Source organism: Serinus canaria, chromosome 2 (genome assembly GCF_022539315.1).
Source record: "Serinus canaria isolate serCan28SL12 chromosome 2, serCan2020, whole genome shotgun sequence".
Lineage (NCBI taxonomy): Eukaryota > Metazoa > Chordata > Aves > Passeriformes > Fringillidae > Serinus > Serinus canaria.
In genome coordinates, this window is record NC_066315.1 from 21,638,134 (window position 1) to 21,656,625 (window position 18,492).

The 18,492-nt window shown below is 36.0% G+C and overlaps 1 protein-coding gene across 1 annotated transcript in view; it reads left to right on the forward strand.

The window, feature by feature from the left end:
• RUNDC3B (RUN domain containing 3B) overlaps nt 1-18,492 on the forward strand; it is a 50,821-nt gene that overhangs the window by 23,055 nt on the left and 9,274 nt on the right. Inside the window, exons 6-8 of the mRNA XM_030230845.2 lie at nt 499-579; nt 2,257-2,425; nt 7,213-7,370. Coding sequence (XP_030086705.1) covers nt 499-579; nt 2,257-2,425; nt 7,213-7,370 — 408 coding nt within the window. The remainder of the gene's footprint in view (nt 1-498; nt 580-2,256; nt 2,426-7,212; nt 7,371-18,492) is intronic.

Genomic DNA, 18,492 nt, shown 5'->3' on the forward strand with positions numbered 1-18,492 from the left:
CTTCTGTGATAGTTTAAGCATAGTTAAATGCAATAATTTATTTCCAGTTAAAAAAAAAATACAGTGTAAGTGAAAGCTTTATAAAGCTGCAGCCATTTAAGAACATTTTCCAAAAGTTAGGTTCATTTATGTTCTTCAGCTTCGTGCACCTCAGCACCTGTAAGTGTCTGAAAGGAGAAAGATCCTGAAATATTTTTAAAAAAATTAATTTTTACTTAATAGAATGGTTATATAAGCACTCTGCAAACCCTTTAAATTATGTTAAATGTGGAAAATTCCAGGCTTGTCCATAATTCTTCTGTTCCTGCTTCTTCAGTTAGCTTTCCAGTTATTCTCTTGCCATCTCCCTGTATTATTAAGAATAAAAGTGAATGTTTAAAAATTAGGGTTTATAGCACCAAGAAATTACAAAAAATGAAGTTTCAGGCTGGTAATATTCAACTGTCACTAATTTAGTTTTCTTGTTATAAACTTACGATTGTTGCTCTGTTTTATCAGTTTTTGTCTGAAGGGTGAGGGATTGGATGGAAGTTATCCAGCTGTCATAGATTATACGCCGTACTTGAAGTTCACCCAAAGGTACTTCTTAGCTTTACTCTGCTTTTTAAAATTTTATTTCATTGGCAAGATTTTACTTTTTATTGGGCCTCTTATTTTTCATTTCATATGCAAAATGATATTTATCTTTCAGTACAAACCTGTACACTCAGCTACCTCACTCTTTGAGACTGTTGGAACTGTTATATGATTCATGAAATGTGAGTCATGCTAATTGTGTTTCCTTGATTCAGAATAACAGTTCAGTGGAAAATGAGTGCATCTCCTTTGATGATCACTAGACCAAGCTGTCTTTTCTCTTAGGCCTTTTCTGAGTAGCCATAAAAGTAAATAGATATTTTGTAAATAAAAATAATATACACCCTGATAAATATAAGATATGACATAGTCAATATAAGCCATTAGCACATCACAGAAAGTCGTGACCAGGCTGTGTAAACTTTTTAGCTGCATTTTGCTCCTCTGATCAGACTTATAAGTAATAATAAAAAGAATTCTTACTGTCTAATAAATCAAGTAGCAATTTGACATCACCAAAAAGCGTGGAAATTAAAGATATGTTTTCTATTATTAGGTTTACCCAAAGGAGAGAAGCACTTAGGAATAGTCTTGAAGATGTACAACTGAACATGAAACATCCTAGTTAGTCTCTTGAAGTTCTTACTAGTTTACGTGTTAGTGACAAACTGTGATTCAGTTTGTATCATGGGAGGATCACGGGGTTATGGAAATCACTACTTAAAAAAACCCAGCAAATTCTGTTAGTGTAGAGGGGAAATATAGTTGTAAGGGAAGATTTTCAAATGTGTACTGGGATAAAGCAGAATCACAGAATTGTTTGTGCTAGAAGGCACCTTTGGAAATCACCTGGTCCAAGCCCCTAGACAGGGTCACCTGTAACAGGCGACACCTGGAGCAGAGAGGGACACTCCACAACTTCCCTGGGCAGCCTGCTCCAGTGCTCTGCCACCCTCCATGTAAAGAAGTTCTGCTTCATGGCTGAGATGGATCTTGTGTTTTACTTTATTGCCATTGCTCTTCTTCCTGTCGCTGAGCACCACTGAAAATAGCTTGGCAGCATCCTCTTGACACCTGCATTTGAGATAGTTATATGCATTGATGACATCCCCTCTTCTTCTCTAGACTAAAATAAATTCTCATCTTTGAGACAGATGTCTGCATTCTCTAGCATGCATTGATTCTGGAAGATATGAAGATATTTTAACAATGAGTCTACTTACTGTGTAGGGAGCTACATTCTGTGAAGGAACAGGCACAGGATCAGGCACAGGATCTTTGCTACAAACATAGATATACGTTCTGATTTAACTTGTTTTAATGTAATGACAACCACTTTTTGGGGTTTCTGCCTTTTTTTTTTCAAGAAACAAAATCTATACTGTAATGCATTTAGCCTTTGTGCTAAGGAAAGTAGCCCACATACAGTTGTCTGACTTGGCAAAGATCACAAGCTAATTTTTGTCCATTTTTTAGGTGGCTATAGAAACAAAAGCTTGAAATACAAATTGTGTTTAGTAATACATTGTATCCCAGCATTTCCTTTTTTTTTTTTTTTTTGTTGTTGTTGTTGTTTTTTTGGTTTTTTTTTTTTTGTTTGCAGAGCTTTTTAAGAAATGCAATGTTTCAATTTCAACCAGAATTTGCATTTTGACTTGGCTAATAAATATGATTCTTCAGTTCTGACAGTATCAGCAGTGATGAAGAAGAGCTAAGAACGCTGGGCAGTAGTGGCAGTGAAGGCAGTACTCCAGAGAACATTGGCCCTCCTTTCATCACAGATGAAAACAGTTGGTACAACAAATGCAAAAGGGTAGAACAGAAGTACCGGCTTGCATTGGAACAGAAGGTAAAAGATTAGTTTTGTGTGGGGGCTATGGAACCAAAGCTCATCACCAGCCAAGTGGTGACATATCCATCTAAGTAAAGGCAGGAAAATATATTATTAGATGCTGTTTAGCTTCATGTAAGTGGTCCTAAATTTTATGATCCTCAGAGTATCCAAACATCTTTGCTCACTGATTTAAGGGAAAAGAGGCTTGATGAGTTGGGGAAGAGAATAGCAATAATTCAGAGATCAGATTTCACAATCTAATGTTGAAGCTTTGGCTTCTTTATCCAGTCTTGGAGTTACAGACACTGTATCTCTAATGTTGTTAGATTGTGAGCTTGAAGTTCATATGAATTTTCTCTTCCTTAGAAGTCATAGATTTTTATTGTAGGTAGACTGACAGTTGAAGGCTTTTATGATGATAGTGATGTTAAACTTTAACACTTGGTCTTAAACTAAACAAAAAGGATCAGCAAAGTAATCCATTTAGATTAAACATAAAACTATCTTCTCAGTGATACTGGGATGGGTTTTTAGAAAATAGGTAGTTTTACAACTTGATTGAAGCTGAATGGGAAAGGAAAACATGAAAGGATATGTTTGTGTTGGATTTTAATTTAGGTGGTTATTGAGTGTAACTACAGAAACCAAAGGTGAGTTTTCCATCTACCACCCAACCTTAAATTAAAGGTGAAGTGAAATATATGTCCAAACCTTTTAGTAATTTAGCATTTTCAAAGCAAAGTACTTGTCAGTTTTTCATAACAACATTATTGCATCCACAGTAATTACAATGCATATTTGCTAGTAGAGAGTGAAGAGGGCAGACTCTTCATACAAACCAAAGAAGTAGTGAACAAATAAAGGCAGGCAGGGTCAGAAAAAATAACAGGAAAAAAATTAAATACACCTGGTTAAATTTTTTAAAACAACATCTGGTAGTATTTTTATTGTTCTGTTTTCCTAGTTTAAGAATTTGATTTTTGTGAAACTGAATTAAGTCAACCTTATGAAGGGCTGGAACCACTCAAGGGTGCTTGGAGGTGTAATTATTTCCCTGAAATATATGGAATAGGTAGAATCAAATTTGGTTTATTTTAATGCACTTGAAAGAACATAGCTAGAGTTTTTCTAAGTAACAGTGGAAGAGTCAGATTTCCTGTGGGATAATATATATTTAATTTTTTTTTAATTGTGCGTACAATTATTGCTTTTGTGTTTTGGGTCTCTTAAACTTCCTTTTTGAAATATGACCTGAACTGTTTCATCCAGGTTTCTGGTCCAATTTTCTCAGCTGGTATGGTATCACTTTCCATATGGAAAGAACTTGTGTTCCTGGGGTCCTCTCTGGTAACAGAGGGCATTTTCCCTGGTTATATAAAGCAGAGCATGCTGTTCAAAAGGAATCTTTTCAAATACATGACTGAAAACCTTTCTCTTGAACCTCCAGAAGGAATTCCCATCCTTGCCAGACAAAAACATAGGATCAGTTTGAGTGTACACTTTTCCCCACCATGAGGAGAGTGTTGTCTGTCTGGAGAAGCATTGAAGAGAAAAAAAATAGGTGGATGCTTATTTTTCTTGATTATCCAAGTGGTTAAATTCCAAAGATACTCCATCAAAGTTGTGACATACATGTGTAGAAACATGTAACCCCCATACACAGTCAGAATCTCTAGGAACCTTTGTCTGCATAAGCACAAAGGTTGTCAGTGGCTGTAACAGCAAATGGTGATTTTGGTTTATTCATGAGTCCAAGATCTAGAACCATTCACATTCCATGGAAGTTATTTCTGGTAACATTCTCTTAATGAATCACTAACTTCTATAGGTAACTAATACAGGGGTGAATTTAATTCAGTTATAGGATAAATCTTTGGAAATTTTCATTTTGGTGCATTTAAACAATTTTCAAAATGGTATCTACTCTGACAGCTGTTGACACTTTCCTAGTTGTCCTCCTTTGGAGCAATTGCAGCAGCAAAATAACTTATTTTCCTACAGTCAGAAAGTTTTCTGTTCCCTAATTTTCATTTGGGATGTGCCTGCCAAATTTTTATATGATTCACTTCAGCTATACTGCAACTGTTCTATTACAGCTTGAACAAATGACCATTAAGATGGACTGTGTAATAGAGCTCCTTTCCCAAGTGTTTCTCTCCCTTCCCTTTTTTCATGCCAATAAGTTGCACCAATGACTGAGTTGCACTCAGTGCAGTAGGTGCCAGTTGATCAGAGAATTTTTATTTGAACAAAAGGGCTTTCTGACATTCTGTGTGTTGGAAAACTGGGTGTTTGTGACAAGAAGACCAAGTTGAAAATAATGTCTTTAGTAGTTGATACAGTAGGTCTGATGGATCCTTCTTTTGCTCTCTTTCATTCATTTTCCCCAAATAGTGAGAAATTCCTTTTGTGCCTCTCAAGTAAGTCTGTGTGCTGCAGCCATTAGTAGCACCAGGTCACAATGTGACAAGAAATTGGATTGCAGCTAAGATAAAAGTCTCTCTTCTGAGCCATTTGAGTGGTAGGATAGGGTCAGGTGTTACTTTAGCAAGCTAAATCCTAGCATTGCTTTATTGGATCAGCTACACTCTGCTGGTTTAGACCAAGAATCCTTGGTTATGCTACTGTCCCATCTTGTGTACTTGACCAAAGCAGATGTGGAGGGAAGAATAAACACAAAGCACATGATTATGCCCCTCTTTTCTTCTAATGTACTCTTAGCCAATGTATGTCAGCTGAGGGGCTGCCTGAAGCTAAAAGGTTTGTCTGTGTAGTAACCTGAGATAGATGTCTGCCAAATACTTGTCAAATATCCCCTCAGTTCCATGTAAAATTTCACCATCCAAACATTTTTTTTTTTTGGCAAAGCATTCTATGAATCTACCATCTGTTGTGTGAAAAACTACCTCCTATTCTATCTTTTGAAATCTGGTTCCTAAGAGCTTGATTTCATGGTGCCTAGCTCTTGCTTTTTAAAAGGTTAGGAACTGTCTCTTCCTTTCTGCCCTGCACAGGCCACTCTGGAAATACGACAGCTTTGTCTTTTCCAAGTTGTCTTCTGTCCAGATCAATGAGTCATGCTTTACACATTTGTTATTATTTATGTGGAAGTTATCCTTTCCCTGTTCTGGAATGCTTTAAGCTGTTCACTTTTGAATAGTAAACTCCTGAATTATTTGTGTACTGGTTATACTGGAAGTTTATATGCTTGTACTGGTGGGATGTGCATCTCCATGTCATTATAGATAGAGGTATTTACTGTACATAGGATTATGTTTCTGATACTGGTGCTTCCAGTCTAATATGTTTCTGTAAAATGGTTTGATTTTTTTTTAATTTTGTTTTGGGTTTTTTATGTTTTTGAGAGGCAGGAAATTTGTTATGTTGTAATGCATCATTTAGTACTTTCAAAGTGCTGACTTAGAACTCCAAGGAAGATCTTAGGAATCAAGATAACAGTAATATTTGAGGCAGAACTAGGCATACTGAAAAGCTCTAAAGATTCCTTGGAACTTGTACTGAGACTAAAAAGTCCCTGTCAAATATGAATATACCCAGTGGATAGAACTATATTTAACTATAGGATCACAGAATAGTTGTGGTCAGATGGCACCTCTGGAGATTGTCTTGTCCATCTCCCCTGCTCAGAAAAAAAGTAGACTAGAGCGGGTTTCTCAAGGCCTCTTTCAGTCAGGCTGTGAATATCTTGGGGATATACATTCTCCAGCCTGTTTGGACAGGCTCATTTAATGGGGAAAAAATGAAAGAGGAAAGAAAAGTTTTCTTATGTTTAAGTAGTTTCCTATATGGATGTATTTCTGATTGTGCACATTGCCTCTTTTCACTGGCTATCATAGAGAATGGTCTGATTCCATCATGCATACACCCTCCTATTAAACACTGATGCACATTGATATGATTCTTTTTCCTTACCCTCTTCTCTTCAGCCCTGAACTGAGCAATCCCAGCTCCTTCTGTCTCTTCTCATACCAGAGATGCTTCAAACCCTTAAGAGTCTTTGTGGTGATGAATTACACTAGTAGCACTTTGTTACCAGCTAATGTGAACCTGTTTTTTTAACTCAACAGGAGTTGTGAACAGACACACATTGTATGTCTCTGAAAATTACCTTGTGTTTAATACCTTTTTAAAACATGGGCACATATAAAACAGTTGCACATTATTCCACAGGTTTCAAGGAATGTGCACAATTTTATGTAGTGTAGACTTACTGTACTTGGTTTTAATTGACAATTTCTAAGAAGTTACTAACCTCTGACATGCTGGAACCTTCTTTGTCGTTTTAATGTGTGATTTAAAAGTTCAAAGAAACTTTAAAATAACATTGGATATTTTATCCATAGTAATTCTGGATCCCTTTCATTCACTATAAAGATCCATGTAGATACAGTCTACTCTTACCCTTGTGTATTATCTAACATCCTGCACCTGGTCAGTTGTAGAATTCTGATCTTTTTCTTGTACTTGTGACAGTTGTTTATGAAAGATGAATTAGTGTTTCATGCTGGTGGCTTTCCTGTCTCATTTTTTCATCCATTTTTCTACTCCTCTGCAAGAATATAAATAAATATATGATTTTCATGTTACCCATTAGGAAATCTCAAACTAATCTAAAACTAAAGTCAATTTACTAGGCTGTTTAAAAATAAATCATTAAAAAAACCTGCAACAAACCCAAAATAAAATTGTATACATCATAAACCAACAAATATGAACATGAATAACCAAAAGTGGTTTTGATAGTGTGTTATTCAAAGTTTTCTAATAACTTACATTTTCAGGGTTATCTTGAAGAATTGGTACGGCTCAGAGAAAACCAACTGTCTGAATCTGTCTCACAGAATAAACTGCTGTTACAAAGAATTGAAGATATGGATCTAGCCCATAAAATGGAGAAGGAGCAGCTGGAATATATCATTGTGGAACTGCAAGACCAGTTGTAAGTTAGCCTGATGGAGAAGCATTGCTACAGCAGCATTACTTAAATTATTTAAGTTATATAACTATACAATATGTATGGTTTCTAATCCTGTGGAAATGAGTCAACTTCTTAAAGAAATTGATGTATTTTAGCTTCTTTTTTTTTTTTTTTTTTTTATCTGACAAGTCTTAGATTTGGGAATGGTTCCCTGGAAACTGTAGTAGTGTAAAACAGAATAATTCTGAGATTAAATATTTAAATTTTTTAAAGTCTGAAATAGCTTACAGTAACTTGCTTAAATTTTTTACATGTTTTTATGAAATATTCTTTGTATTTTATTACTTATAGTTTTAAAGCTACCCCTAAAAGTATTGAAATCAGCTACCTTTTGAAGATCATTTTTTAAAAGTTAGGCAAGAGGGGTAAAAAATATTTATTTTCTTTAGCTAGATTTTAATTTATTTGTGATGGCTCAGACACAGTAGAAGTTCATCTTAGTAGTAGTCCTTAAACTATTAGTCCAAAAACTATTCCAACTGGCAAAACAGTTCACTGTCTCCCTTTCTTCAATGCAAGACAAAATGCTGAAACAGTAAAAGGCTTATTTTTTATTTACAGCATATGTGATTTCTAGTATGATAAATATTCGAGTATCTTATGATCATTATACAGTTTATCCTCTCAGCCCTGTGTGTTGGATGGGGAGGTACTCTCCTTTTGCAGAGACATTGCCACGTTGGTTGGGTCTCTGTGCAGCCTGGTGTAGTGGGAGGTGTCCCTGCCCATGGCAGGGTGTTGGAGCAAGATGATCTGTAAGGTCCCTCCCAACCCAAGCCATTCTGTAATTCTGTGTTTGAAGACCCAGGCAGATGGAAAACTCAGTCACAGGTTGCCATAAAACTGCCATTCAACTGCAGCAGTTGAATGTTCTGTTCATAACAAATGTAAAACAAGTTCTTTTGCCTTAAATCTGGATTAATTTGTTAATGTCTGAGCCCTGGAGTAACATAGCAGCCATCTGAGATCTTTGAAACAATCCATGATATAGAGAATATATGAAGACACTATCCAAAAGGGTCTTTACTATGAAGTAAAACATTTCAAGCTTGTAAGCAAAGCTTTGGGGTTTTTTTCTGCTGCTCTCTCTCTCATGATAGATCATTTTATTGCCAGTGCTTGAAATGGATTTTATGAAAATGTTCAGGAATATGGAATTGGTATTTTATTTAGGCCAAATGCAGAGTTGAGTAAGAAAAAAAGATGTTTTTCCAAGTTTCTTTTTTCTCCCCTCTGATTGACTGTAAGGTTTTGAGACATTCCAGTTCTTGAACTCTTCTCTGAATTTGCTGATATGCCTAATGATTCATGTTATACTGCTTTGGCATCCCTGGTTATGTGGGGGAGGTCTGGGAAGGTGTAAACTTATTTGAACCTACACTGATACTGGAAATTTTGGATGTTCATAGCTGCTGTTAAATTTTAGCTGAGATGTGTGCAGTCAGGCTGTTCTGAAGATCTTGGCCTTTCAGGTTTGATTTTGTTTGATGGCTTTATTGTGTAAAGGCTCAAATTGTGGAATAACCTCTGCTATATCTTGACAATGTTCTTGTATATCTGTTTGTGAGACACTGCAGTCAGGAGTCTGAACTACTCTAGATATTTGGGGTATAATTTTATATTGTTTTTGCTGTGAGTGTAGTGTGCCTGTCAGGTGAGGGAAGGGAAAAAATATTCCTAGCAGGTTTCTAATGGTCAGCATCAGTTATAATTATTTTAATCATATTTGGTATTTTTGGGGGTTTTTATTCAAACCAAAGGTAATCTGGCAGCAGAATGTGTTTTATCAGTAATATGTCTGTAATGAGGCATGAGTTTTGGCCAATTGCTTTTTATGGTCTAGCTATTTTAGAATGATGTTAAAGTAATACCAAAATTTAGTGTTTTGCTCCCCTACCATTACTGGCATTTTGAAGCAGTGAATGTATGCTGTAATCTGAATTCTTCATCAGCAGATAAGAGCAAGTCTGGGACTGTAATTCTGCCCAAGGCATACTGCATTGCTGTTTGTAAAACACTTTGAGATCTGGTTTAGGAGTGTTTGCTGTATAATTGAAACTATTATAAATAAACATTCTATTCTTCCTTTCTGATGATGCTCTTCTATTCTACTGGCTGCTCTTCTTAAGGTAGCAAGGTCTATGACTTCAAACTTTTGTTGAGTAAGGTTTTCTTGAGGTTTCCAAAATTATATTTCACAGGCACGAAAAGCAAAATGTTTTATGTATCTTGTCAGTGGACTTGACAGAATCTGAGTCTATATCTATTTCTGCCTTCCCCCACCAAAAAAAAAAAAAAAGTAAGGTGAGGAATACAGGTCTGACTTTGTTGACAGTATAGGCTGTTGTTGATGCTGACTTGGAAACCAGTTAACCCAGGATCAACAGATCAACAAGGCCTTCAGGTTAAACATTAGATTTCCTACAGATAAGCTTTTCTGTGTGCATGTTCACTAAGGGAGCTTGCTGCAAAGCATGAAATAAATACAGGGATAGGACATCAGAAAAATTTTAAAAGGAATTTTTCTTTTACAGCTGCTCTCATTCATGTTCTACAATTTTCAGTATTCTTTGTCTCACACACTTGAAAATTCAAACTACAATGAACAACATAGTTTCCAATCTCATTAAAAGATCTCATCCATTTTACAGATCTCGTGAATACCACTATCTGGAAAATGGTGAAGCTGAAAATTTATCAATTAGTTTTTCACAAAAGAGTAACATTTTTTGTGTCTCTCAGCTTAATTGCATTCCTTAGCAATATGCCCACCCATCTGGGAATTGGACCTCTTACTTTGTTGGCAGGTGTCTAATGGCAAATCAAGCTGGAAAAGTGAATCTGCAGTAGACAACCTGGTTATCAGTTCAGCACACTTAACCTAATACACAGGTCATCAGGAAGAAGGTTCAGACTGGACATTGGAAAACATCTCTTTACCCAGAGGGAGGTCAAATACTGCAGTAGGCTTCCTGGTTGATGCCCCCAGTCCATCAGTGTTCAGAGGCATTTCAGTTGTGTGAATTGTAATACTGATGAGCCACTCAGGGCCTTCATTTGTTTCTTCAGATGTCATCACTGTCATGTGTTTTTTTTCCTAGGACTTGAATTGAACACTGCAGAGCAATGCTTTTGGCTCCACTCTTCTCTAAGAATAGTGTATTTCTAAAGGCAGTTCTAAAGGCCTTAAAGTACATAAAATTAACAGTTCTGAAGTGCTTGAGAATAACAGCTCACAGGAGGGCAGCCAGGAGAAGCCTGTGATCCATGGCACGTCTAGATGAAGAAAATAGTTCAAATTCTGTAACATTCAAATTACAGAATTGTCATTTGATGGGATAGGGATCCCAAAGTATCAAGGAACTGGATCCTGGAGTATTTGAAATGTACAGAGGCAGACATTCCTGCCTCCTCTGTGTTTCTGGAAAGAAATGTTGAATGTCTCTTGAAGCACAGAGACATTTGATCACACACCCCATCAGCAAAAAAAATTCTAAGAACCCCCACAGTATAGGTATAATTATTTATAAATTGTATAAATATACTATTGTGCTAATATATTATTTGCATTCTTAAACATACAAATATGGAAATTGAAGAGTATAAGATAAAGATGAAATAAACAATTTACATGGTTATGGAAATGTTACATTTTAAAAAATTTATTAGCAGTACAAGAAGGGTTTTTTCCAGTACCCCAAAGGATTATCTTCTGCATCCCACTTTGAGACCACTGCCTTGAAGTACTAGTTAGCTCAATCAAAGATGTGGCTAGGCAAAATCTGGAACCATTGTCCCACAATATCCTTGCATTAAAACTCTTTAGCTCAGTTTAAACAGCTTTTTCCTCCCTTAGGGCAATTCTTAGTCCTCCTTTTGGCTAACGCACTACCTGTGTTATGACACACTCTGCTTTTGATACTTTCAAGTTCAAATTCTGTATCTGAAATTGAAATTTATATATGCTAAATATTGATGGATGATTACAAGAGAGATTCCATCAGTTTCCTGCTTGGCTCATTTCCTGCATATTGATTCACTAATGGTATAAAAATTGATCTCACTGATGTTTTAAAGTTGATCACTTTAACATAGAACATCTTTTTAAACAAAGTGAAAGGAAAAAGGAAAGCACTGTATGCAAAGCAGAAAAACACTCAAAATGCTTTAGAATTTTTTTCTTCTGCTTTGATTTTTGCTGAAATGAAAACAATGATTTTTGTAATGTTTACCACCACAGATTTCCTCCTAAATAATTTTTTCAGGTTTCCAGGTTGGTGTGCCTGGTGTAAATTATGGCCCCTTTGTCCCCATTGGTGTAACTTTTTAATCAGTTTATCACATTTATGGGAAATTTATTTTGTACATTCAGTGACTATGCTGTATTTTATACCACTCTGTTTTTTGTATCCCTCTGCTGTTTCTTCCTAGATCCCCATCTTATTATGGTGTTCTGTGGAGGGAGAAAAGTTAGAGGGGAAAAAAGTCAGTCTTCCATGTTTGGAATTCTGTTACTGTTTAAGGCATAGATAAGCATCAAATTAAATTGAAGGGACACTCACACCTTATACTGAATTAAGCTTGACTGTGGAATTAAGAATTTTTTTTAATGTGTTGTCATATCTTAAAGATAGGTTCAGTTTGTCTGGCTGTTCCTTCAGAATTAGCCTTTTCAAGGTCCAAACTATGCTATTCATTCTTAATGTCATAATATAGCTTAATATTTGGTTATATTAATAAAACTTCATATTTTAATATCCAGCAAGACTGCATTTTCTATCTGAATAATACAGCTGTATTTGTAAAGAAAGTAAATTCAGATGTGATTAACTCCAGGCAAAATTAGCTTCTCTGTTTCAAACACACCATGACCTACCAGGTCTTTTATGGACTACAGAAAGGAAGATACACTATATTCTCTGTTAGCAAAGATTCTTTCTTTTCAGTGACTGCTCATGCCCCATTTGGCTAAAAAACTTGCTCATGAAAATAGGATCTCTGTCAAGATGCTGCTTGTAAACACTCTGGAGTCTGTAGTGTGCTGCTGTGAGCAGGCAGGGCAGGGTCAGAGAGGAAGGCACAAGGCTGTAGAGGTGCAGGCTGTAGCTGGGCTGTCACTGACAGGGCTGTAGAGGATGCAGGCTGTAGCTGGGCTGTCACTGACAGGGCTGTAGAGGATGCAGGCTGTAGCTGGGCTGTCACTGACAGGGCTGTAGAGGATGCAGGCTGTAGCTGGGCTGTCACTGACAGGGCTGTAGAGGATGCAGGCTGTAGCTGGGGTTGTCAGGGACAAAGCAGAGAAAAGCTCCAAGGAAACAGAAGCGGGAGGGTCTGAGCAAAGGCTTTGAAATTTAGCTGTGTTTTGTGTCTCCTTGTGAGTAAAACTTTAATGTGGGTTGCCTGGCTTTGTAATCCTAGCTCAAAACCTAAATCATCTGGAGAAATAGGGAAGCTGGATCAATTTTTTTTAGCCCTCTTGCCTTCATTTGAGATAGTCCTTCTTTTAAGACTTTTTTCAAAGAAACTGGATTCTTCAACTGCTTAAGTACAGTAAATCCAATTTGTTGCAGCTGCTTTATTTCCTCACTGAAAGGAAGTTGAAGATTAAATTTTAATCTTTGATCTTGGTAAGTTTCTTTACTAGAATGTGAAAACTGAGAATGCTAATCCTTTCCTTTTAAAGCTTTAATGGATCCTGCTATCAAACCCTAATTCACATTAGCCATGCTTTTATTTGTAATGCTTCCTGTCTGTCCTCTGCTTCTCCCTCAAGTTTGAGCAGCAGTTTGAAATCCTTAGTATTGCATTATGCTTGATTTTCAAGTCTTTCTTTTTCACCTTGTCTGTGTGTGGGTTTTCGTTTGTTTTGTTGTTGTTGGTTTTTTTTACATCATAGAAAAAATATTAAATATTCTGAGAGATGATAAAACTTTTGTTTAAGCAGTGTTTTGGGGTTTTTTGGTGTAACTTTTTCTTATCAAGTTTGCTGCAATATCGTAATCCCATTCTGTTTTACAAGGGTGTGAGTTGACAACAAGAGGGGGAGTTCTGTTTTTAGTGAGGTGGAAACCCAAGAAGACATGGGTGTTTCCTTTTTTATATATATAACTAGGAAAAGTTTAGCTGGGTGTAGGACATAGAGAGACTCCAAATCAGAGAGAAACATGGAGGGCAAGGTACAGAACTATGCACAATTAAACAATTTGCAGTCAAGCCTCCAACATCATTATTCTGTTCTTAGAATCCATGTGGGTTTATTGTGCAAGTGGAGGCCAAATGTTTCTGGATTGATAGCAGCCTGAAGGAAAGGGCTTACTCTGCAAGATGCAGTAGATGGGGAGGCATTTATTTTTAACCCCTCATATTTGAATATCTTATTCCAAACTATTAAAAAGGGGGATTAAAAGGTTTATTTTAAAATAAATCTTTAACATTCTAAAAAAAGTTTAAAGCTTTTGAAGCTATTGGTGTCTTCGAGGAATATTGTTGGAATATTTACAGAAAAATGTTTTCTGACTCCAGAATGAAAAATACTTTTGTAAGGAGTTTGTCTTCTGCTCTCTTTTGCCCTGCACTCCCTTTGGTGGGTGAGAGACCCACAGGGACTTTTCTTTCCCCATTTTGCATACTTAATGACATTAGCATGGCAGTGTGTCCCCTTCTAGGAGTCTAATGTGTAATACTAAACTCTGTTTTAACAGTGGCATCTTTTCTCTCTTCTCCCATAGCTTCACTTCTATGGATAAAGGTATAGCATAGAAGTACCAAGCAAGAAAGCTTTAAATAAGTTACTTGGACATTAGCACCTGATGCATTCCAAAATCCAGAACATTTGTCCAATGTAGAATTAGAAGATTGGGAACAGGGAAAAGTAAGGCCTTTCAAAATAATAATAATTACAAGTATTGAGCCTCTGAAGGCCTTAGTACAATGCAGTTGTAAATGATGTGCACTCGTGGTAGGAAAGCAGATTGTGGATTATGAGTTCCCTCCTCTGTCAATACACCTGAACTGTGGCAGAAGAAGAATACTTGCTTTGGCATAGCAATACAGCAGGCATCAGTGTCTTCCTCTTCTAATTCCACAAAGAAAATTATATTGTGTCTGGAACCTCAGGAACCTCAGGTGAACTTGAGGCTTTGTTGTCATAAAAGAGTTTGAATAACTTGATGCTGCAAATGGAGGGATTTGTAAGAAAAAGATAAAAATTATGGTAAGTTAATCATGGTGTGCATAATCATTAACTGCTGGATTGCAATCACAGAGCCCGAATTTGATTTCTTTGTGCTTTATCTGTTTAGATAAATAACCTTGCCATTACCATTTGCTTCTGAGAGTCACAGGGTTTTTGTGCTTCATTTCTTAACCTTCATATTCATCTACTGTACATTTGCTTCTGTATTCCAAAAAATACTGAGGGGAAAAGCAAGTATTTCATATTGCTTATGCATAACTGAGAAAAGTTGAGCAGAATTTAAATTTCTCTAATATTTTTAATGCAAGTTACGTGAAGTTCAACATCAAACTAAATGGGCTTTAAATGACAAATAGTGAAAAAATCATCTTTTTTTTTAAGGGTAGAAGAAGACTACCAGGTTAGAATGGGGAGGAGAGGCTAGTTCTGTATTTGCAGACTTTACTTTGTCATTGATATACTGAAGGAATATCTCTGCAATTCATCAGACAAAAGAAATTGATGTTCAAATGATCCTAACTTCAGATTTATTGGTTTAAATAAATCAGATCAGGAATTAAATTTCATCCAGTGGGAAAAGATTAGCAAATTCCTTTTATACTTTCACAACAAAATTATAAGTTTCTCTAAAATACAAGTAGTTTGTTCAAAAGAGAGGTGAGTTACAGATCAGTGTGCATACATGATTGCAAAAATGTTGGAGGTTTTTTTAATTATGGATGGTATTTGTAAATTTAGGTTACAACTTGTTTTTCCAGTTTTAACTTTGTCTTGTATTTCTTCAATATTTTGTTAAAATAAAGCACAGTCTAAATGAGTTCTGGAAAGGCTTTAAATAGATCCAGGGAAATGCCTGAAGCTATAACCAAGAAAATACAATCAGTGTCCTCCCTGATTCCTAGGCAAGAAGCTTATACTAGCTGCTGTCCTGTTTTGGCTAGCAAGTGGTTGAGATACAGAGAGGGTTTTTTTCTGTTGGCCGTTGAGATGTTCTTGTGCAACCACTTAACATTGTAATTTTTCATTATGTTGTTATCCAAATTATAACTCAAATTTCGTTGGCAAGGATTCTGTTTCTAGTGTTAATATCTGATTTTGGGTTTTTGCTTGGGGTTTTTTTCACCTCTTTGCCCTTGGATCAGACTTTTGCCCTCCTCTTTTTTTATCTGCAATTTCTAAGACTTTGAAGCTCTGCCTTACTGTTTGCATAGTTTGGCAGCTCTAATTCACATTCAACTGCCAAGAAGGACTTATATTACTCAAGGCTTGCTGCTAATAATTTAATTTTTTGTTTGTAATGAAAACCTTTGTATTCTGAAAGAGCTTATATATGCTAGTTTTGGCAAATACTTGCCTATGTATGTAGAAGATTAAACTTCCAATTACCCTGTTGGATATCTCTCATGAAACTCTTGCTGTCTTAATAGGATAGTGGAATTTTAAAGAAAAAGTAGTCATTCAGTCCACTCAAACTTAACCATTTTGCAGTTGTTTCTCCTGTTTTTACTGAATTCAAAGGAATTATGTTAAAATGATAGAAAAGTTATTGAGAATACCAGTTTTCATAATCTGTTGAGAAGTTCTTGATTCATTTCTTCCCCACACCTTGTAGAAATGTTTTCTAAAAGGAATTCAGCTATAAACAGATATGTTATATTTACTTCACTGACATAAGGGAAAAAGAATCCTTAAATGACAAACAGAGCTTGAGAGGATATTTACAGAAGGCAAATTAGACAATCTGTCAAAAAAAAAGCTTGTTTGCTAAGAGTCCTTCATTTCCCAACAGAAATGGGAAGGTAGTTGAAGAACTGAAATCTGCTTTTTACTTTTTCAGTAGCTTGGTTGCCATCAAGTTCATCATTGTTGTTTTCTGTCAAGACCTACTATCTGGGAAAACTGGTTGTTTTGTGCCTGCTATCCTCCTCCAGAGAATCAGGCCTGGTTATTTGTCCATGGACATGAGGAGTGTCAGTCACATGTTGCTTTGCTATTTCAGTGAGGATATGCCAAGTTAACATATTATGGTATGTTTTGATCCATTCTGGATGTCTGTGCTCAGAAACAAGTCTCCACTGCAGTTAGACTAGAACTCAGGAGTCCAGCTGCTGGTATTTCTGACAGTATAAACTTCCTCAAGTTATCCAAAGGTCAAGAAAATCAAAGCCTGTATAAAATTGATAACTAATTTTGTTAGGATATAGTTCAAGATAACTCTAAGAGAAAGAGACAATAAAGGAGCTTTAAAAAAAAGCTGAAGACGCTTCAAGGGTATCTGTTCTGTGGCCCAAGTAGTGCCATGGCTGTGACACATGAAGATCTCTTGGTCAGAATAAGAAAATGTGTTGCAGTAGGATATTCCTGCTTTTTTCTCACTGCAGCCACTGCCTTTAGAAAGTCTGCTGGCATCTAACTGCTGTGGCATCTAGTTTGGGGTATAGTGTGTCAGTGTACAGGGCACAAATCTGAGAGAGATGCTATATTGCAGCATCAAAATCTACTGGTAAGTAACTCATTTTCATACCTGCTGACCTAATTTCTCAAAGTCCAATGACATACCAGTCCAGACAGCTCACTGCTCTGCTAGAGTACTGACAGCTCGGGAGTTCCCTTTTTATTTTGGAGTTGCTTTTACAGATTTTAGTTATATTCATGTATGCTATCAATTTGAGTTTGCATTCCATATTCCCTGTCCTACATAAAGATTTTTAAATCTTGTTCTTATGCAAATGTTTTTATTTCTTTTAAGCTTTTATTTTCACTTTTACTTTTCACTACTCAGGTAGTTCTTGAACTGGAACACTCATCTGATGTAATTCCCTTTCTTAGGGAATTAGTCTGTTTGGTTTATTTCCTGTCTTCATCTGCTGGTAGGAGGGCAAATTGCCAACTGGACTGGCATTTTCTGGATTTGGAGAAATTAAACTTGCAGGTAAGAAATTACTGGTTTTTCATAGGTATAATTTGAAACAGAACTGACTTTTGTTTTGTTGAACAAAAAAAACCCCATGTAAATGGAACTTTTGGAATAGGTTTCCAATGAGTCTGCATTTGATCCAAGGGAAATTGGAAATCTGGTCTAGCTGAAACGACCCCAAGAATTCTATGTGGTTATGCAGGAAAGGCTTTTCTATATTAGCTTGGGCTAAACTTGGATTGAATTTTATTTTCTTTTTTTTTTTTAAATTCCCAGAGGTAATATAGTTACAGTATAGTAAGTGACCAGCTATAATCACTTATATAATTTCTGTTGTGCATGCAGGAGCCCAACATACAGGTGGTCTTTTGTCCCTCTGTCTCACTGGTAAGTTAGGTCACACTTTCAAGATGCAGAAGTCTTAGATGTGTTAATTCAAAGCAGTAATTTCTTACTCTCTTGAGAGGCATCTGAGCTGCCAAAAGCAATGCTAGTGCAAACAGAAGCATTTCTGGATTTATCTTAAGAATTAAATTTTAACAACATAAACACAAACAAATAAAACAACAGCAACAAAAAAGCTTAGTTAAAAAGAAAGAGTAAAATAGCTACTTTCGATACTTCATTTACACAGTGGCCCCTAATGTGATTGTGCCAGAACTTCAAGGCAGCACAGATGGAAATGGGCAGTAATTTGTCAATTGCATTTTATTTTTGGTGTTTACTCTACAAAAATATATCCTTCATGTGCTTAATACTCTCAAAATGTTAAATCATTAAATAAACATCTCAAAATAACAGAAGTTGATGAAATCTGCAAGTAAATATTCTGAAGAGTACCTGGCAAACACAAGGTGAGTGAACAGTAGAGGAGAAGGATGTTTATTGAAAGACTTCACTACTTTTACATTTCCTAACTTCTTAAATACACAATCAAAGAACTGAAAGTCAAGACTGTGCAGAGATATTTC